Source organism: Thermobia domestica, chromosome 11 (assembly GCF_964235325.1).
Source record: "Thermobia domestica chromosome 11, izTheDome1.hap1.1, whole genome shotgun sequence".
Lineage (NCBI taxonomy): Eukaryota > Metazoa > Arthropoda > Insecta > Zygentoma > Lepismatidae > Thermobia > Thermobia domestica.
The window spans coordinates 98,715,046-98,737,158 of NC_137464.1; the positions used below are offsets into that span (position 1 = coordinate 98,715,046).

The 22,113-nt window shown below is 35.1% G+C and overlaps 2 protein-coding genes across 2 annotated transcripts; both read left to right on the forward strand.

The window, feature by feature from the left end:
* The first annotated feature begins 2,544 nt into the window (after window positions 1-2,544).
* On the forward strand, window positions 2,545-5,010 carry LOC145665222 (uncharacterized). The gene has a single exon (XM_081732508.1). It carries the CDS (start codon window positions 2,545-2,547, stop codon window positions 5,008-5,010), a length of 2,466 nt encoding a protein of 821 aa, XP_081588634.1.
* Window positions 5,011-5,036: 26 nt separating this feature from the next.
* On the forward strand, window positions 5,037-6,041 carry LOC145665223 (uncharacterized). Its single transcript, XM_081732509.1, has one exon. It carries the CDS (start codon window positions 5,037-5,039, stop codon window positions 6,039-6,041), a length of 1,005 nt encoding a protein of 334 aa, XP_081588635.1.
* The last annotated feature ends 16,072 nt before the right edge of the window (window positions 6,042-22,113 follow it).

The following is a 22,113-nucleotide window of genomic DNA, read 5'->3' on the forward strand; positions in this document are numbered from 1 at the left end:
TGAGAAAAATCACTTTTGATAAGAATATGCCATAACTTTTCCCCAGGGAAACTAGCAATTCCTTCATAGTAGAACAGTTTTTGGGTAAGACAAATCGATTTAACTAAACCTTGACTTCGGGAAAGTAATAAATTTAAACTTGCTCAGCGAGTTTCTTAAGCCACAAATGAAATGGTTAAATATAATGTCAAAACAATGCGTTTGTAATGGGACGGGACACTGTCAGTGATTTAATTAAGCAGCATTCTCCTCTACAATTCACATCACCAATGAAATTGCATCGAAAGAGGACCTCACTGAAACTCACAAGACCTGTGGTAAAGAAGATCGGAATAGGGCTACCCTTGAGAATCCATTGCCTCACCATATTATGGTCAAACAATTACATGTAGCCCAATCACAGTCAGTCGTACTATGCATCATAAATTGAGGCTGTAAACTGTCCGCTAGGTCATAGTAAATGCGTTAATATTATGGAGCAAAATGGCACCTATCTGGTCAAGCTGGAAATTTGAAAAAGACTGATGTAAGTTGGTGGCTCAATGCAAACAAACTTTCTTAAAAGGTTTCTTTAGGTGTTACTTTCTTTTGTTATAGAGTAAAGGTCGAAATAAAAGTCAAAATCAGTACTCTTTATTCCCGACATGTTCTATCTCTCAATTTACACAGATAAATACCAGCATTGTAAGGCGACGACATTTATATCAAGTGGAGCTACACCAGGACTATGCTCTTTACAGGGAGAGTGTAAACGCTAAGTAAAAGCAACATTGGGAACACTACCTGCCTCCCTACTTATCTCATCTAAGTACTGACAAGGTCTAGCGATGATCACACATAAATCAGTACACCAGAGAGGTTACGGCGTTGGTCGTTGTTCGGCCGCATTTCATTATTCTTTTGTTTTGTATTTGGCAACACTGGAGAATTGATAGTGCTTTATAAGTGTCAACGTGGCGTGTGTGACTGCATAGTGTGTAGTTGCTTATGTATAGCAATTAGTGTATTTAGTTGTGTGTTTACAATATAATAAATAGTATATTGTGCAACAAACTGTGTTGAAAATAATACAGTCCACGAACATTAAAGTGGTCCTCCGGGCCGGATTTTGTTCCAGTTGTGCATGTGCGTGGTTTGCGAACTTGTGGCGCAGTATCTTCATTTTGTAGTGCATTGTCAAAGTGGTGCAGAATTATAACAATGGAAGAACTCATAGGTAAGAAAACTGTACTTAAACGTGAAGTGACAAGGTTAATACATAAAGTGAACGAGAATAAAGACAAGCCTAACTTCAGTATCAAGCTGTACACTGAACGTGCTACGCAATTACATGGCGATTGCACAGGGCTCATTACAAAGTTCATTTCTGTGGGTGGTGAAAGTGAGTTTGCAAAATATGACGGAGAATTTAATGAAGTGCAAAATAAGTTGGACTCTATCTTAGAAATTTTGTACAATATGCAGTCACCTAATACTGAACAGGTAAATACATCTAATAAACAGTGCACAGATGTGAAGTTGCCAGACTTGGAACTCCCTACATTTTGTGGTAGAGTACAGGATTGGCTATCGTTTCGTGACTTATTTGTTGCTGCTGTTCATAATAACAATCGATTATGAAATGCTCAAAAGTTGCAGTATTTGAAGACAGCTGTATCAGGGGAACCTGCTATATTGTTGCAGTCTATTTCCATATCTGATGATAACTATAAAGTAGCATGGGAGTTACTTAAATCAAGATATGAAGACGTGAGGGAGCTAGCAAATCATATTTTGAGCAAGTTGATTACTCAACCAGCTGTGAAGAATGAGTCATCAGGTGAGTTACGAAGATTGGTTGACAATAGTGTTCAGTGTGTGTGTGAACTTAAATCCTTGGGCCTTCCAGTGGAACATTGGGATGTGATTTTAATTTACCATGTGGGTGTGAAGCTAGATAAGAACACCAGAAAACAATGGGAGATTTCATTGAAGAAAAACGAACAACCAACTTTCGACCAGCTGAAAGAGTTCATATTACAACGTGCCAAAGCGTTAGCTGCAGTGAGTGCAAGGTCACCGGCAGACACGTCTGCTTTAAAAACAAACAAAAAAGGCAACACGTTAGTGCATCATTCAAGTCCAATTGTGTCATGTATCATGTGTAAAAATAACCACAAGCTATATAAGTGTCAAGAGTTCATAAATATGTCAGTGAATGATAGGCATAGTTTTGTGGAAAAGAATTCGCTTTGTTTCAATTGTTTGACCTTAAATTGTTCCGTGAATAAGTGTAGTGTGTAGCAGGGTTGCCACACTTGCAACAAAAAACATCATACTTTATTGCATTTTGAAAAGAAGGATAAAGTAGATCAAGTAAATTGTTCTCATTCTATAAATCAAAAACTAATTCCTCAGGTGTTGTTGTCCACCGCTGTTATAAATATCAAAGATAATGCAAATAAGTTGATACAATTTCGTGCATTTATCGACTGTGGTAGTGAATTATCGTTTGTAACTGAACGCTGCGTCCAGAAATTACGCATAAACAAAGAGAAAATAAACATGAGCATATCAGGTGTTACTGGTTCTAACGTTGGAAATTCTCATGCAATAGTTGATTTGTGTTTTCAGTCATTGAACAGTAATAATAATATTCATACTAAAGCAATAGTAGTCCCAAGAATCACAAGTAACTTACCCAGAGTAACTATTCAAAATATAGGTAATTGGGAAATTGTGAAACAAGTAAACTTAGCAGATCCACAGTTTAATAAAAGCGGCCCTATTGATGTGTTGTTAGGTGCTGATGTTTTCCCATTATTGTTGCTCAGTGGGAGACATGTAGGTACGAATGGAGCTCCGTCTGCCATTGAAACGGTGTTAGGTTGGGTATTGTGTGGTCAGATTAACTTAACGAATAACACATCAAGTGTTCAGTCATATTTTGTTTCTGTTGATCTCAATAAAACATTGCAAAGATTCTGGGAAGTAGAGGAGTTGCCAACTGTACAACATTTATCCGTTGAAGAGCGAAAATGTGAGCAGTATTTTGCTGAAACTTACAAACGTGATGTTGATGGTAAATACATTGTAAAATTGCCTTTTAGAGAAAATGTTGAGCCTCTAGGTGTATCACGGGACACAGCAGTAAAGCGATTATGCCAGATGGAACGTAAGTTACAGAAAGATCCTGATTTATGTAAACAATATTGTGATTTCATGAAGGAGTACTTAGTCTTAGGTCACATGGAAAAAGTTCCTGATGTAGAACTTGATAAGCTTGTATCTGAATCTTATTATCTGCCGCATCATTGTGTCTTAAATGAAAGTAGTTCTACCACTAAATTGCGAGTTGTATTTGATGGTAGTGCTAAAACTAGCAGTGGAGTATCTCTCAATGACAACTTAATGGTAGGTCCAAAATTACAAGATGATATTATCCCATTAATATTAAGGTTCAGAACTCATCCAATTGCATTGTGTGCTGATATAGCAAAAATGTACAGACAAGTTAAGGTAGATGAAACTGATTCTGATTACCTGAGAATAGTATGGAGAGAAACAGTTGACCAACCTATTAGTGATTTTAGATTGTTAACTGTTACTTATGGAACCAGTTCGGCTCCATATCTGGCTGTAAAGTGTTTGCAACAGTTAGCTGTAGATGAAGGTTATTGTTATCCCAGAGCTGCAGAATTAGTCATGAATGATTTCTTTGTTGACAATTTAGTTTCAGGTGCAGCTGATAGTAGTGAGGCAATGGTATTGTACTCAGAATTAACAGCATTATTACACAAAGGTGGTTTCGAATTAAGAAAATGGTCTACTAACGACATGAATGTGCTAAATAGTATACCTTCTCACTTAAGAGAAACTCAGTCGTTAATTTGTTTTAATGAAGATGAGAATGTAAAAGCTTTAGGTATACAGTGGAATCCATCAAGTGATTCATTTTCATTTTCTATTGTTGTTCCCACTTATAAGTCAATAATGACAAAACGAATGTTACTATCTGATATTGCAAAATTGTATGATCCGTTTGGTTGGTTATCTCCAGTATCCATTGTTGCAAAATTGTTGCTACAATCATTATGGAAATTAAAAATTGAATGGGATGACGTACTTCCGAATGATATTGCTCGCTCGTGGGAAGTATATTGTCAAGAATTGCCATTGTTGAGACAGATTAAGATCAAAAGGTGTATTTCTTCTGAAAATATTGTGAAATATGATCTAATTGGGTTATCAGATGCTAGTGAAAAGGCGTATGCTGCAGTAGCATATGTACGTTGTATAGATACATTTGGAAATGTGCAAGTATACCTGATTGCTGCAAAGACCAAAGTTGCCCCTATAAAGCAAATATCAATACCTAGGTTAGAATTGTGTGCTGCAGTATTGTTATGTAGATTAGTCAATACGGTCATTAAGGCAATGTTAATCAAGTTTGAACAGGTTGTCTGTTACACAGATTCTACTATTGTGTTAGCATGGCTTTTTTCATGTCCGAGTAAATGGAAAACATTTGTGGCTAACCGAGTATCTGAGATCCAACAATCAATTTTTATTAAATGGGCGCACACATCGAGCAAAGACAACCCAGCTGATTGTAGTTCTCGTGGTTTGAATCCGTCACAATTAGAGTCTTATTCACTATGGTGGAATGGGCCAAAGTGGTTGATGGAATCAGAATTACCTATTGTAAATATTAATTTCAAAAATCTAGATTCTGTTCAATGTGAGCAAAAGTCTTCAACTGTTAACATGCACATTAAGGTTGACTGTACAATAGTAGATAAATTTTCATCATTATCTAGGTTAGTTCGTGTTACTGCTTGGTGTAAAAGATTTATTAGGAATAGTAAAGGTAAACAAGAGTTAAAATGCAGTGGACCATTAACTACAAAGGAGTTGTCAAATGCATTAATGCATTGGATAAAACAAGCTCAAGAATCAGAATATCCACTTGAGATAAAATACTTACGTATGAAAAAACCTTTCCTTATAATAGCAAACTATTGTGTTTAAATCCATTTCTTGATGAAAATGATGTCATGAGAGTTGGAGGTCGCTTGCAAAACGCTAATGTAACATATGATTTCAAATATCCTATCTTACTTCCAAAACATGCTAGAATTACAGAACTTCTTGTAAAATCTGAACATATAAAGCATCTTCATGCAGGTTCACAGTTACTTTTATCTGTTTTGCAACAAAAGTTTTGGATTATTGGTGGTCGTGACTTTGTAAGGAAAATTGTAAAAAGTTGTGTAATATGTCACAAACAGTCAGGTGTAACAGCCTCTCAATTAATGGGTCAACTTCCTGTTGGTAGAGTAACACCAACTCGTCCATTTTTGCATTGCGGTTTAGATTATGCTGGTCCACTAATGTTAAAAAATATGAAAAGTCGAAATTCAAAATTGTTCAAAGGTTACGTAGCACTCTTCATTTGTTTCAGTGTCAAAGCAATCCATTTAGAATTGGTAAGTGATGCTTCAACAGAGTCATTTATTGCAGCTTTGAAACGTTTTATAGCTAGAAGGGGAAAACCTACTGATATTTACAGTGATTGTGGTTCAAATTTCATAGGTGCAAACAGAGAATTAAAATCCTTACTGAAACTTGTAACGAATGGTGATTCAAAAGAGTCTGTATGTAATTACCTCAGTATGCAATCTATAAATTGGCATTTTAATCCACCATCCTCACCTCACTTTGGAGGCATATGGGAAGCTGGTGTAAAGTCTGTCAAGTACCACTTGAGACGTGTAGTTGGTAACACTATACTCACATTTGAAGAAATGTATATAGTTTTGTGTCAGATTGAAGCATGTTTAAATTCTAGACCATTAACTGCTCTATCTTCTGATCCTAATGACTATCAGGTATTAACTCCTGGTCATTTTTTAATTCACGATGCATTAGTAGCAATACCTGAACCAAATTTGTGTGAATTAAAAATCAATCATTTGTCACGCTGGCAATTAACTCAAAGATTGGTCCAACATTTTTGGAACCTTGTCTCGGCTGCAACAAAGGCCAAAGTGGTGGTGTAAACGTGCTAATATCAAGATCAATGATTTAGTATTAGTGAAGGAAGATAAGACATCTCCTCAACATTGGAATTTAGCAAGAGTAGTTGCTGTTCATCCTGGTGTAGATAATATTGTTAGAACTGTTACTATTAAAACTAGCAAAGGTGTCTTCAAACGACCAATTGTAAAAATTTCTCCTCTTCCATTTAATGAAGAATAATATGTAGAATGTGTATTGTAGAGTAATGTGTAGAATTATATGTAGTGTTGAAATGATATTTCAAGGTGGGCGGTATGTTCGGCCGCATTTCATTATTCTTTTGTTTTGTATTTGGCAACACTGGAGTATTGATAGTGCTTTATAAGTGTCAACGTGGCGTGTGTGACTGCATAGTGTGTAGTTGCTTATGTATAGCAATTAGTGTATTTAGTTGTGTGTTTACAATATAATAAATAGTATATTGTGCAACAAACTGTGTTGAAAATAATACAGTCCACGAACAGTCGTGTTGCTAGTAAATGCAAAATGTGTGTAGAGTAACAGCTTTTAATTCGTTTCTAATAAATTCTTTCTTTTGGTTGTTTATCAGTTGCCATCAAATGAGATGAATTAATACTTTTCGGGTAAGACAAATCGATTTAACTAAGTCTTGACTTCGGGAAAGGTAATACATTTGAACCTGCTCAGCGAGTTCCCTAAGCCACAAGTGTTTATGTTCTGAAAAGAAAGAGAAAATGCTACAATAAACTAACTTTATACTTACTGACTTCGTTGCACATAAAGAGCCATGGACAGTAGTTTCAGAGTAGAAGTTTGGTTTAAAATCGATAATCAGTAACATTAACAATTCATTAGACGTATCTGCTCTTTGAAAATGTAGTAAGAGATATCTTCTGCATTTTGCATGTTAATGAACTCAGATACAAGTGTGAGTAACGAAGTCTTGAGATTGTTAAAGAGCGTTGAATAATCAATCATAAGCGCTGCTATATTACAGTATCCTCTTTGGAATAATCGGTGAGAGTTCTTCGATGGCTCTGCAGTCACTAAGTAAGAAACCTTGAACTTTAGACTCTTCTTTGGACGAACACTTGATTACTAGTTAAAACTTGATTCTTTTTTATTCTTCTAAATTTAAATCTCAATAATTTCTGAGTCTATTTGTATACTATTCACAATCACTAGTTATAAAATATTTTGTACAAAATGTTGTGTCTTGACGTAAGTGTGTTATGACCTTTTCCAAGTGCCCCTTTCATCTGGAATCTTGCTGTTTACGTAATTTATTATTGATTGAACATATATTTTTCCATTTTTCCATCTTCAACAACGTATGTAAATAGAAGAACCAAGGGAAATATTTTGTTGATGAAGGTTTTATCGTTCGTATATTTTTCAATATCACTTTCGCTGCATTATTCTAGTCATTTACACCAATTGTCTTTTTTCTTTTCTTTTTTTACTTTGTACCGATATTTATTGGCAAGCTTGATTTCGTAAAAATGTATTGATGTGTGATAGAATCACGTTTTAATGACTCAAAACTTGATACACTCGTTTGAAATTACAGGAACAACTGTTTTAGCGAATAATAGTTTTATACTGACTGTTTCTTTCTCCAAAATTTAGCTCCATTACAATTTTCTTCATTAACGGATCACAAAAGCTATGGACCTCGTCTTAAATAGAACCAAGATTTAAAAATATACATTGGAAGTACATAAGACTACTGTATTCTGAAAGCGAAGAATTATTTAATCTTCTTCACACATATGTCCATTACATTATTCTTGATCTCGCCGAAGGTGTCTGCTTTGTCAAACAATATTTTTCAATGTATCTTACTAATTTCTTCAAACATTAGAAGTTAGGCTGTGTTAATCTTTTAATCATCCACCGGAAGCATTTCTTGAAGGCCTAATTAATGACTATAAGTACACAGTTTCCATCTGAATCACAAGTCATCTCTGTAGGTTTTGTAGTAATGTTTTTTCTTTAAATCGCATATCAAAAATGTAATCAAGGTAAGTTTAGATTCATTACTCCTTAAAAACACATGAAACTTCTTCTTCCATCCGCCTTGATCTTAAGGGTTTTTTACTTATTTTTTGAATCGAAACAAAGATCTTTGGTAGATCTGACGAGTAAGAATCTGCCTGTAAAGACAAAACGCTTTTAAAAATCTGCACATCTTAAAACATTAGATATTTCAATTATAAGCCTATTGTCTATCAATCAGCGATACAATCATCACATTTTGGAAGGAATTGAGTTACTTCCTGAGAATTGTTCTTTCATTTATTGTACTTAAGATTACATGGCTCATCAATAGGTAAAATATGTTAACGCGTAGTATTGTCGATGACTGTGCAACTTTGCTAGTGAAGAATATCTCTTGACAAGAAAACACCTTGCTACTAATATTTGAGAAACTCAAGTTCTTAAAATTTATTAACATTTGTATGAATTATTTTGTATATTCATAATTTCAGGCTAAGAATCTGCTGAAAACTAACAGCAGCAATTATTTACATTTAATAGTTAATATTGTGCAAAATCTCTGACAGCAAGACAAAACGCACGACTCGTCCATAATGAACACAACAATCGATCATAATATCAAAACAAATTATACCAAAGTTTTATCAATGCTTAAATATTGAATTTTCCCAAAATATTTTGCATTCAAATATGGTAGTTGGAAGTAAATTCTAAATGACCCACGTACATTAATTAATTGTAAACAAATATTAGTTTCATAATTTTAAAAGACGATTAAAACTTTTGTTTGGTAGACAAAAGTTTCTGTTAGTTACCACACCCAGTGTTGTAGTTGTGCGTGTATGTTGTAAGGAAAGAATAGAAAAAATAAGTATTCCTCCTGTTGGCATGGGCGCCCGCAGCGGGGGCAATTGTATCCCTCTACATTTTAGAAAGGGGTTGGATTCTTTGTAATACATATCAAAATATATTAGAATTGCTTACTCTTCCAGTTCAATATTTAATATATTTACTGTAGTTAAGAAAGCTATGTAACGTGTGTCAATAAGAAATTTGTTTCACATGAAATACAATGTGCATCAAGATATTTATATTCGCGACTTCGCTTGTGTCAGTCTCTTGGTTCTACATTGAAAAAAAAATCCTGTGGGCGCTCTTGTCTATAGTTGTATATACATCTACATTTCCTACTTACTTTGCACTTTGTGCTACAGATAGATATGTGTACGCGTCACGTAAAAAAAAAAAAAAAAAAAAAAAAAAAAAAAAAAAAAAACCGGAACTGTAGCAAGAGTTACAATACTAATTGCGCAGCAACTATAAACTGTTTTAGAGTTTATAATAGCAGATTCATTTTCTAAGTAGAAACGAAATCTCAGCAGTGAATTCGATGACAGAAGGTTGATATTTGTGAAAAATCTTTAATGTAAAGTTGGAAAGATCTTTTTTGCTTCTGTTTTGCCGTTTTTAGTTTTTCAAAAGGAGTTTAATTAGGATTAGGAATTAGATTTCTGAGCTGTCGGTATCCAAGACCATTTACCCCGTCACGTATATGAGGGATGACGTTCCTCGGCGAGCACACTATCCGATGAAAGGGAAGGAAGAAAGGATGGAGGAAGGAAGGAATTGGCCTGGGATCATTGTTAGGTACCATCCCGATATTTGCCTGGTGTGAATGAGGGAAACCCAGGAAAACCTCATTCAAGATGGCTGCTCTGAAAAAGGTATTGCAGTTTTTCGAGAGAGTGGCCCCACCGGGAATCGAACCCCGGACCACTCGCACCAAAGGCTAGAGCGTTAGTGACTACGCCACCGAAAGTCCGAAAGGAGTTTGATGAAGTGATTTAAACGTAAGACACCGAGAGAAACAAACAATAAAATAATACAATAAAAACGTTACTAAAGTTTGCAGATTAGACTCAGATGAAACAATGTGTAGAAGTTGCTCATCCAGCATGTAGTTGGAGATACCGTATCTGCAATTCTACTGAAATTCCTAGGCAGTTCTTTCTTCTTTCAGTGAAGTCATTTGCCCAAAAGTAATTTGCGTATTATGAAATAATTGTGTACAGCAATAAAACAAGTTGGCGGGAAGATTATTGAAGTTTTTCGTGTATAAAGTAATTTCTGTGTTTGATATTTGGAAATATTTCTCTTGTTATACATAAATGAAAGAGGCAAGCAAATGCTCCAGATATTTAAGACATGCTTGTAGCCAGTCGGACTTTTTAGAAGAAGCAGAATTGAATATTGAAGGAGCAATGACAAAGGCACCAAGGAACATCATAATACTGTTTATTCATTATTCATGAAGTTTGTAATACAGCTGTAGCTCTTTTTACGAATGATATATTGTCCTGACAAATATTATTGTATAAAACTATCATTTTTTCGCAGAAATAAGTCAAATGCGCTAAACAGAATTGAAGTTAGTAAATAAAGTTGCAAAAATTTCAAATGTTGTTTTAAGTCATTTTAAAAAGTTCTCTACATGTTCTAGTTTAAAGGGAGCAAGAAATAATTTATGGTAAACAGTTTCCGCTAACTCCCTAATTTGAAACCTCCATCCACTGTTTCTACATTCAGATTATTTTAATTTATTATGCTCTTCTTTTCTAGAATTGGATTTTGTTTATGAGTAAGTCGATGGTTGTACCAAGCGCCATGAGCCTTAATGTACGAAGGGACAATAATATGGACATAATGATCACTATTTGCTGTAATGATCTTACGATATATCTAGTTTTGAAACCAAGATAGCTAATTGCATATTCATTCATGTTCTTTCGGCACATGATATGATAAAACTATGGAATGGGCTGGAGTTCCCTTGCTGTATTATCCTGGATGTCCTGAATGTTGTCAAAGTGCTTCCTTTTAAATGGGAATTTCAGTGCAGAGAGAAGGAAAAAGTCACACGCACTACATCCAGAGAGTAGGGGCAATTGTGCTCGACGCAGATGATGTACTTGGGAAAAAAGTCGAGTACAATTCCTTAAATGAGTTACAGAACATTGTCATGATATTAATGCCACTATTCAGATGCCTACTTGTCCGGTCGTTTACGACGAACGGAATCGCGTAACCATTGTAACACAGCTGTGTAGACCTCAGGCCCGTATCCACGGGAAGTCTAGTGGGACCGGGCCCCCTAAATTTTTAATGCCTCCCCTAAATTGTTTTACGATAGGCTTGCAAATGAACTATAATATAGTTGGATCCCCACCCCTTACATTTTTCGGCTGGCTACCGGCCTGGTAGACCTCCTTATTGACAGTTTGGCACTTGGAAGAAATTTCTGATGTACGATCCCGAACAAAAAAGAATAAATAAATAAAATAATAATAAAACAATAGCACTTTCACCGGGATCGGGCTTGTCTGGCCTTTTGGGTCTTGGAGATCCAGGTGATTTCCAATGAGATGACATTAGCTCGATTTTCCATACCTATAAACCCATAATTCATCCTGTATGTTCATACTGGCCAGAATTGTTGGATCATTGGCGACTGTTTTCTTGGGTGGCGATTGCTAATGGTGACATGAGTGCTCTTCTGGTTCTATGTGGCAATCCTCGGCACTAATTTCGCAACACAGTCTGCGTGTGTAATTTGGTAAAATTTGGAGCCGATGGAAATATTTAACTCATCCTCACTTTCACGGACAGTCAGTCTACGATCAAATTTCTCGGACCGAAAGCATATACGCTAACCATATAACCACGGAGCTCTACACTGATTCGAATCCCATCAAACTGTTAATATATACCTCATATACAATGAACGCTGAAAAGAGACATTAAACTATAATAAATTCTAGTGTGAATAATTAATAAATTTTGTATTCATGTTTTCGATATGCCAGGGGTGCCCACAAAGGGGGGCTATGACGCAAACTGCGTCATTGAAATATTTGGGGGGGGGGTAAAAATCTATATAAATATGTTTGATGGGGTGTAAAATTTAATCGAAAAGATTTTTTTTTCATGTAAGAACACCTACGGATTAACAATTGAGGGGGGTGCGTCATGGATATTAGGGGGGGGGTGGGCACCACTGGATATGCTAATGTAAACATAATGCCATTAAATATATTTTCTCTAATTACATATTTCTCTGCTATATAAACCTGCAAATAATGGTTCTTTAATCAAGATGCCAATAGAAGAAACATTTGTTTTGTTCTACTTGATAAAGAGCTTACCAAAGCTACCAAAGCAGCGTACATAACCCACTCGGGTCAAGACAGATTCTTTCGCCAGTTGAAGGGACCACACAGTCCTTAAACTTCCAGGCTTAATGCCTCATTGGAACGTAATCTGGAAATAAAATAAATAAATAAATCAATAGTAACTGCCATCCAATTTAAAATAATTAAATTACTATTCTAACAACTCAGTGTAATAAAGGGTTCGAATTTTAATTGAAAGTTTATCAACAGTCCTTACACGTTTCAACAAATGAACCTTTTTGGTTAGTTAGGCGTTGCAGAAGCAGAACTATATTTGTGAATCTGTTGGTGTTGGTGCTAGAAGAAATGTTTTTTATTGAGGAAAAACATAATGTGTGGTAGTATGAGCAAACAAAAGATGATTGTGCAAATACAATGGAACTTTCGCCATGTGTTTCACAAGGATCCTTCGACACGTAACACTATCAAGGTATGTAAGGAAATATTTTTATGGACAGGGAGTGAGATGAAATGCCACGGTAGTGTGAGATTAATCTGAAGAATGGACAAGAGACTGTTTCATGAATAACCCATGGAAATCAATGCTCACATTACTCCACTTGACTTCTTTCTTTGGAAGTACATCAAAGACATAATGTTTCTTACAGAAATGATAGATGATCTACAAGAACTGAAAGACCGTATCCAAAATACCATTAATGTTTCTACAATCCCTCCAATGCCGCAGAAGACGCGGACAGAGACTGAATACAAGGTGGACACTCTCTGTATAACACATGGAGTGGAGTGGAACTATATTGAGGTATAACTGCTTCCAATAAAGTTTGGTGAATTTGTATAAGAAATATATGTGTTTTTTTGTTTTTTTTAGCTATTTTACCATATTAAAATAACATAAATTTTAAAAAAATCTATTAATGTCATTTCAGACAACCTGCAGTTTACTTAACATATACTGTTACATTTTGTTTTAAACGTGCTTATATAATATTCTTGTGCTCCCTTCTCAAACAATTTTCGTTTGTGTTCTGTAAGTATGAAATAAGTTTCCAATCTCAAATTTTGTACAGCAGTCGCGGGTTCGCTTCCAGATGTAAGGTCACGGAGTTCAAATCCCAAACTCAGTTCGCGAGTCATATAGGCTCAGTGCTGAAACTGGACGTTAAATTCCCAATTAACTCATAAAACGCACAAACTCATGCGCAGGCTGGTAAATGAGTACATGCTTTTTATAACCAATTTCAATCCATTTGAATAACATACATAGAATGACAATGAGTTCTATATGTAAAAAAAAGAAAGAAAATGAAAAAGAAAAAAGAAAAGAAAAAGAAAAGTATTGATATGCGTGCTACATTCGATCTGATATTGATAACAAAAGATCAGGTAAGGGTAATTTACTAGCAAGAATACTTCCACAATTATGTTTCTTCGCCAGGAAAGAATAAAAGAAACAGTATTTTCATAAAGGTAGGCCCACTTTTCTTAATATCTACAAAAGTTAAATGTTATAATGATTCTGCAATATACGTAGAGTTTGGTACCAGAAACAGACATTTCCTTTTTAAAGACACTTTTTTCAAAAGCAACATACTGAAGCAATCCTTTCATATTAAAATGTTGTAACGCTTGGTTTCTCAACCTGGGGGTCGGGACTCCTAGGTTGCGAGAGGAATACATGAGACACACTGACGACCAGTCGTTCCTTCAGCAAAAATGTTCTGGGGGGCACAGGTAGTATTCCGAGGGTTGGGGCACTACTGGTACTATTTTATTTATTATTATATTATAGATGTATTATTTTGGTCTTTTCCGGAGGGCACTCTCAGAGCTCCGGGAAGGGGGCAGTGCCCGCCAAAAAACGTGTCTGGAAGAAACACTGGTGACGACGCCAGGCTTAATTTCTTGCGAGGCGCAAGTGGAAGTTCAGAGACATTTTTGGGTGACAGCTACTCCATCAGCAAATGTCATGTGATTTCGGTTCTCCATCTACAATGGCGGCAGGACCGCTCGAATGTATAAGCACATTCATACCAGTTTCTGTATTTGGGCAGCTGTGAGTGGCTGGATTTTGCAGTATTCGAAACTGGATACTGCGTGATTAGTCTTTTTCGACTAGGAGACGGTACTATGACAGCAAACCACAACCTAGTTTGCTGATTTTTTTTTTTCGCTTTGTATTTGTTAATTACTTACCATACGTCTTCAAATCAATGACAGTATATGTTTAATTTCGTTGAAGATTGATGAGCAGCAGCTGCTGGGGGTCTGCCATCTCGTGGCTTGAGGTCTGCCAGCTATGCCGCGTGTCTTGCTAATCGGGTATCTTTGTACACCGAAAATAAGTTTTATATTACTTGACCTACCTTGCAATTTATGTCTGAGGGCAGTCGGATGGGGTCCTACCCCTTTGCTTCCTCTAGTGTCGTCACTGGAGATCACGAAGGGAAGTGAAGAAAAATATAAATGCACTTAGCTGTGCTGGGTTTATTGATAAATCAAAATCACCTATTGTCATGGGATCGTGATATAAAATAGTTTTAAAGTTTTTTTTTAACATTTTACTAATTTAATACACAAAATGTAGCGCTATAACTCTGCAACAGAAAGTTCCAGTTCCTGGTATTAAAGAAACAAATCAGTTTCAGTTTAGATAGTGAAACTACACTAGAATCCCGATTAACCGAATTTAATGGAACTGATGGTGCTTCGGTTGAATGAAAATTCGGTTAAACCGGAATAAAGGTTTTTTGACTAACAATACTGTATATTTGTATGCAAATCTCAATTAACATAGGGTCTATGTACCTTGGCCTTTACAGCACAGTACAGTACATGAGCTCCTTCCTGGCTAAGCGGTTAGCGTAAGCGCCTTTGTCGTGGGAGACTCGGGTTCGATACCGTAGGCGAGAGCTCCTGTAATTCGGATTTCACGATAATCAGTAGGTCCCGTTACATATGGCCTCGCTGCTGAAAGGAAAGTTAAATTCAACTCAACTCAATTGTATAATACATGTACTAAGAATAGACGGGGATGGGGAAGAGGTGAGTGTTACTAACATATTGTAATAAGAACACTGTTCGAAAAATGACTGTTGGACCAAAACAAATATTGTAGACTACGCATTGTTGGTGTTTTAAAATAACTCTCGTGCACAGGTAAATGTTTTTTCTTAAGAGATTTCAACAGGGGGATGTAGTTGGGAGAAATATCTTCAGGGGGGCTCTTGTTTCATCACTGAGAATCTCACACAAATCCGTAGATCCCTGGAGTAGAGCAGTGCTTTAAAGAGACTTGAGTCAATAGTCGGAACGCTTTAAAACAAAAGAACAAACCCGAAATACTATAATAATAATAATAATAATAATAATAATAATAATAATAATAATAATAATAATAATAATAATAATAATAATAATAATAATAATAATAATGCCTTGGGCTCAGTGGTTATGTTGACTTGGTATTCTGGCAGTGGCGGATCTAGGCCGGGTTTTCAGGGTGACGAAGATAATTTCAGCTATTATTTATATATTTTTAAACTTTATAGTAAACTCATGATATATTTCTCATAGTCTGGGGTCTGGCAGTTCTCCCTTCAGTTTTTACCTTCTAGATCCGCCACTGGATTCTCGGATAGAACTGCCTGAAACGGATCTGGCAAATCGCCGGATAATGTGAAAGAATCGTAAATATGTTACTACTCCAAATCCTATCCCTATCATTATTAGAAGTTATTACCCCTATTACTATCATGAGCTAATACTTGAATTATGTACGAAATACGACGCTAGTTGATGTCAGAAGTAATGACTAAAAATTATTTACTTGAAAGTCAATAACAATTCCTGCCTCTTTTTAATCGACTAATTTTTGAAGGTATGTGCTCTCCATTTCAAAGGAAATCAAACTACGATAATATTAATATAGGCTACTTAACATTTTTGCTGTTATCGTAACATGCAATCACTAGGAGGAAAGAAGATAAAATATAACAGTAAAAGCCAAAGTAAATATACAGCAAGGGCTTAAGTAGATCACACATGCAAACTTGATTGTTTGGTAATTATTTGTAATTGCTACTTTGCTTGTTAGATTGTTTCCTGTAAATGATTGATATTCACTAATAGGGTGTTATCGCGGTTATTTGTTACTTCTATATTTCTATTTTCTCGCCTTATTATAAATGGGTTATAGTACAGCCCGAAAATGTGATCATACACATCACAGCTAATGACTGAGCTGAGCGAGCGAAGCTCTAATACTCGGGTTAGCCGTTTGGTTGTCCGCGAACTCCTCCTAGACCGTTTGGCCGATCTCAACCAAACTTAGCACGCTGATAGAGTATGTCGTGCTGAGTGACAACATAGGTCGAAATCAAAAATCCGATGTACCATCGAGGAATAATGACCGAAAAACACTTCCATAGACTTAACATGGGGAAAAAGTTTTCACGTGATTTTTTTGTCAACAATTAAAATCTGCGCGTGATTTTCAAAAATTCCGGCGAAGCCCTTTTATTTTTTTAGCGTAAAAATTTACAATTTTAATCACAATTTAAAAACAAATTAACGATTTTTTAAACTTTTTTAGCCGGAACAAAAGGTCAAGACGAAGAATTGTGCGATTGTTATGAAAAATACTGATTGTTTTAAAAAGTCACAATAAACTGATTACGTTGCTTAAGCTCGCTCAGCTCATTTCATTGCAATCGAGTATATCCATTGCATTCCTAGTCATACATTTTACTAGCACAGGTAGGATTCAACAGCTAACTTTGTATATATAGATTGTGTCATGACTTAACATAATTCACTCAAAATCACATTTTATCATTTCAAAGGCAGATCATACAATCTCTTTCGAAAAAGGTATGTTTTAAGTCATTGTAACAATAGTACATGTAATACTAGCAACTTCCTTGCATTATTAATATTTAAATGTGAAAATTGCAAATATTTGCTGGAAACCTGGTGCAACATCTTACAAATTATCCCTCTTAAAAGTCGTGTAGCCGGAGTTTTAAAGTTGAAATCAGAGCCAATTTGAAGAGATACGACTTGTAAGTCTCGACACTACCGTAACATAGAAATATCTTAGTGCTCCGTGTGTATAGTACTTGACGTAAATAACTTTGAGGCACATAAAATTTAAAAAAAAAGGAGATATTTAATTAAAATTAAAATTAGGCTTGTAGTGATAATTCAATATTTGCCCGAGTGAGAAAGATTAAGTGTAGGGTAATTTTGAATATTCATATATATCAACTAACTTTTCTCTTAATCTACTTTTTCATGTCAATGATATAAAGTTATAACAACAATATTTCTTCTTAATCGCAATTTTATTCAATAAAGAGTTGTCTTTAGTTGAAATGATTCCCTAAATAATAATTTAAAAGATACCAAACTGGATACTCTTATGTGTCTGAAGCTCTAAAGAATCCTCTACCTTTTGTTGTCCACAATGTATCTAAATTGATATAAATTTTAGGATAATGGAAGAGAAGGGACTTATCTCTCAATTCAAGGCATCCTATTTCCTCCTTGATTACTAAAGGTTTTTAGCACATACACAGGAGAACAACAAGTAATAATATGGAACATAACATCTAAACAATTTATATATAGGAATGTACCTTCAAACCAATCTGGTGTTCCTCATAATTATATACTAAAACATATTTAAATATCCATGTTTAAGTTCAAAGTAAGTACTATCCTTAATTGATTAATTGTCATAAATATACATAATAATAACTTTTGAAACATAACTTTACATACGAAATACAGTATGGGACACTAAGTGTCACTTGCAGACTATTTTAAAATATTTTCCAAATGACATAAAATATCATTATTACTTTTTGTTATTTTTTTAGTAATTTGTTCATTACTACTGTATCGCTTGAATGTGTTTAGTAACGTCTCACTGATAGATTCAGTAAAGCAGAATTTTACAAGTGAATTTTGTGCTGGTACCCATTTTAACACAAGAATTATGAGAGAGATAATTTCACCTCAGCAAAATTCCACATTCCTTAATTTAAACATAAATTACAGTGTATTCATGAGGTAGTATAGCTTTTTTTCTTTTTAATCATAGTATTTATACCATAAATATATGTTTTCATATATCATCGGTTTTCTTTAGAAAAGGGGATTTACCTAGAACTACCAGAGGGGATATTGTTACAACTGCTTAAGTTTCGTAACTACTCATTCAATCCGAGGCTCAGTGATAAAGCGTTCATCTCCAGTGTATGGGGTTCTTGGTTCGATCCCAGCTCGGGCCAAGTGAGCTTTGTGGTGAACAAACACCGTGTGCATGAGTTTACTCAGGGTTCTCCTGTTTCCTCCCATTTTCTTCATAACACCATTTCATTCAATTCTCATAATCATTGTGTCTTTTAGCCTAGCTGGCGTAAGTGTGGAACGTAAAACTATTTCATTTCATTTTGAATCCATAGTTAATAAGCAGGACAAATATATCAAGTCTTGGATGTATGTTGAAGTAAAGAATAAGTATACATTAAATAGGTTTCCATATATAAGAAAGTTTTAACGGACACACACACACATCTCTCTTTTTGTTCAACATACAATTCTGTAACTTGTGAAATTTTTGTTCCACTCTGGACCACATGGGCACATGAGAGTTTTCTTACGTTTCTAAAATTGCTAGATAACTAAAAATAGCCAAATAAGTATGTTTGGTACCATTCGGAGCAAATGAGAAGTTATTCCAGCTTCAACATATATTCATAACATGAAGTAATAAATACAAATATGTATCAAAGCCGTGAACGATAATACAATTGATGGCCTCGGTGCAAGAAGGGGACAGCTCCAATTGCTGATTTGATTTACAATTGAAAAAAATGTTAAAAACGCAATTTATTTTCATTTAACCTCCAATCATTTTGTAAAGGTATGTGATATTATAGGAGTAAAACATTCTTTCCAAAAAAAAAAAAAAAAAATGAAATGAAATCTTTGAGTTTTACGTCCCGCGGTTATTCCGGTTAGGCTGAAGGAGACGGTGATAATGACTAATGAATGAAATGGTGGAATGAAGAAAGTGGGAGGAAACGGGAGAACCCGAGAAAACCCACGCACACGGTGTTTGTCCACCACAAAGTTCACTTGGCGGGGGATCGAACCCGGGACACCAAGCACCAGAGGTGAACGCTCTACACTGAGCTACCGCGGCCCTCGTCTTTGGAAAATGTTTAGAGGCTAAAGTAAAGTAAATAGATTTCTAATAGTATTTTCTTTCAATCCCGAACCAAATGTAAAACTGGAGCTGTCCCTTTTTTGCTCCAACATCTTCAATTATAGCCTGTCAATATTTATATAATAACGTAACGATAATGAGCCTCCTTTACACTTCTGTACAGATTAAGAATGATCGCCAAAACAAACAAAAAACTTTTAATAGTTTTGTTTTACAATAAACAGAAAATTGAAATAGAGTTTTAAAAAATTTTAGAAGCAGCGTTACTAATTTGTACCGGAAACCGACCAAAGTGTCAGATTGGGAAGAATAAAATATACAAAACCGTGGATTTAGTTTCAATTCGAATTTCTTTGTGAATCATACATGAAATAGTTTGAAAGTATTTAGTTTCCTTCATCTATCCTGCATAAATATGCAGTTCTATCGCTGTGATGGCTTTTAGGTTTCGTGTAAAATATCATAAGTATGTGTAATTTTCACAGTTTAATCTCAAATTCGTAATATCAGAAAGAAAAACTTGATTTGCCTGAAGATTTCTTTATATTATTCACATGCGCATTGAATTTTAAATCTGCTATGTATGCGCTTCGGGAAAAAAAAAGAGTTTCTTTACATTTATAATAGATCGAAAAGTAAATATAAATTTTATTGGTATTTACATACTATTAAGGTTATCTACAGATAACAATTCATTTCAATATTCAGTTGTAGACTATACCGGGAATAGAAAATGACAATCGCGATAGTTCTTAGATCTTGTGTTAAAATAGTTGTAAGCACCATTTGTACTATCTGTTATGCTAATATGGATTATGTTTGATTTATGTGACAGTTTGACACAAATATAAATATTCATTAGAACTGATGATGTAAAATATATTACCTTTAGAGAAACTTTGGCAAAAGTACCAATTTCACTACTGTAGTGGTTTTCAGAAATATATGGACAATGAAAGATACTAACAGACGGCACAATTAAAATATGGGAACAGACGTTATAGCCCATACAGTGGAATATTGGCTAGACTGTGTTGAGGGTAATACTTTTGCAGTAGTTTTCAGAGTTGATGAAATTATAACTGAGGCAATAAGATGTAGCAGTTGCGCTTGTTGTTTATATGTGCTCTGGTAATCGATTCGTGCAAACATGCACAGGAAACAAATTATTCAATTGGGGTCCTCAGAGGGTGTTAAAATTTGTCGCTGTTAAGAGAACATTATGTAAATTATTTTCTACCTGTACAGAATTAAGAAGATGCTATTTCAGAATGTGATAAAATATACTAGAATCTTTTTAATCATCATTCCTGTTGATCGGTGTCGGACTGGCCAAGTTGAGGGCCCTTGGCGCGGGTCCTTAAACACCACCCACCCATATATATAAATTAACACGTTAGTTGCGAAACATGATAAGAGACAAAATCTTATTTTTTGTGTTGAATAAATATGTAGTACAAAACAGATCGCAAAAAAGTTACAATAATACCGAGACAATCAAACGTAATAGTGAAGTTACTTCAGTTGCTTTGACAGTTTTTTACGCAGTTCCTCAGTTGATGAGGCAATCAAATCAATTGTTTTTTTCTTTGTCTATATTCTGAAATAAATCTTTTTCTGTAAACAGAAAAGGTAAAGGAGACAAATGACTTTGATTTATCGTAGATCTTAGTCTAGTTTTAACAATATCCAATTTAGAAAGTGCCCTCTCATATGTGACTTAAGTACATGGGAGGGTAAGCGCAAGGACTCATCTCGGACTAGAGGGAACCTTTGCTAAGTACGAAGTTTTATTGGCTCACGGGCTATACTGATATGAGCAAGGGTGGCCCGAGAAAACTTCTTTCAGAAAGGCGAACTTAGGCTTCCGCAACGTTTTTGGTAGGAAGACTCAAGAAAACACTTGCGATCGGGAAAATTCGACCAAGGCCTACAGCTCCTGCGCCTTGTGATCCCTGCGGGGTTCTTGACAATCGCCAAGTAACCAACGTGGCCAGTCTGGCACTGCTGCTGATCAAAGTTCTTATCTTCTGGGCCCATCAAGTCCTGAACAGTCATCGATTTACCTATTTACCCACAATATTGGTATCAATGAACCCCATTAAGACTGGTTACTTAGGTAACTAGTTTGAGGCAGCTATGGAACTAGCATGTATCCTTTCATATTCTCCATTTATAGTGTGATCACACATTTTCAGCTTATTATGAAATTCAGAAGTTTCTCTTTTATTTGAAGAGCCTTATAGAAACCCGTTTCCAGAATTCTGTGAAATCTGTAAACTAAACATGACTCACAATTTACGGCAAGTAATAGATTTTTGTTTCAATAAAGGCTTGGATGCTATTAAATGTTATAATCCTGGTTTTATGCAAATAATATAATGATATTAGCAAGATAATTTCATTCCATTCATCGTAATCAAAAAGAAAAGTCCCATTCACACATTATCAATCGAATCTCAGTAGCCGAGGTCGAAAATTGGACCAATAAAATGAGTTGTGTTTATTTATAACAGAAGTTACTATTGAAACAATAGACCCTATATGGTAAATATTACCTTGATTATTATTGTTACAAAGTGTTTTGTTTTAAATTTGCCATTTTTTTTAGTAGCTGTTCTTCTTTCTTAATGTGATAGTACCATTGATATGTTATATTGATAG

Bases quoted from the DNA above. Each gene is read 5' to 3' on its own strand.
- LOC145665223 (XM_081732509.1), top strand. From the start codon at position 5,037: ATGAGAGTTGGAGGTCGCTTGCAAAACGCTAATGTAACATATGATTTC.
- LOC145665222 (XM_081732508.1), top strand. From the start codon at position 2,545: ATGAGCATATCAGGTGTTACTGGTTCTAACGTTGGAAATTCTCATGCA.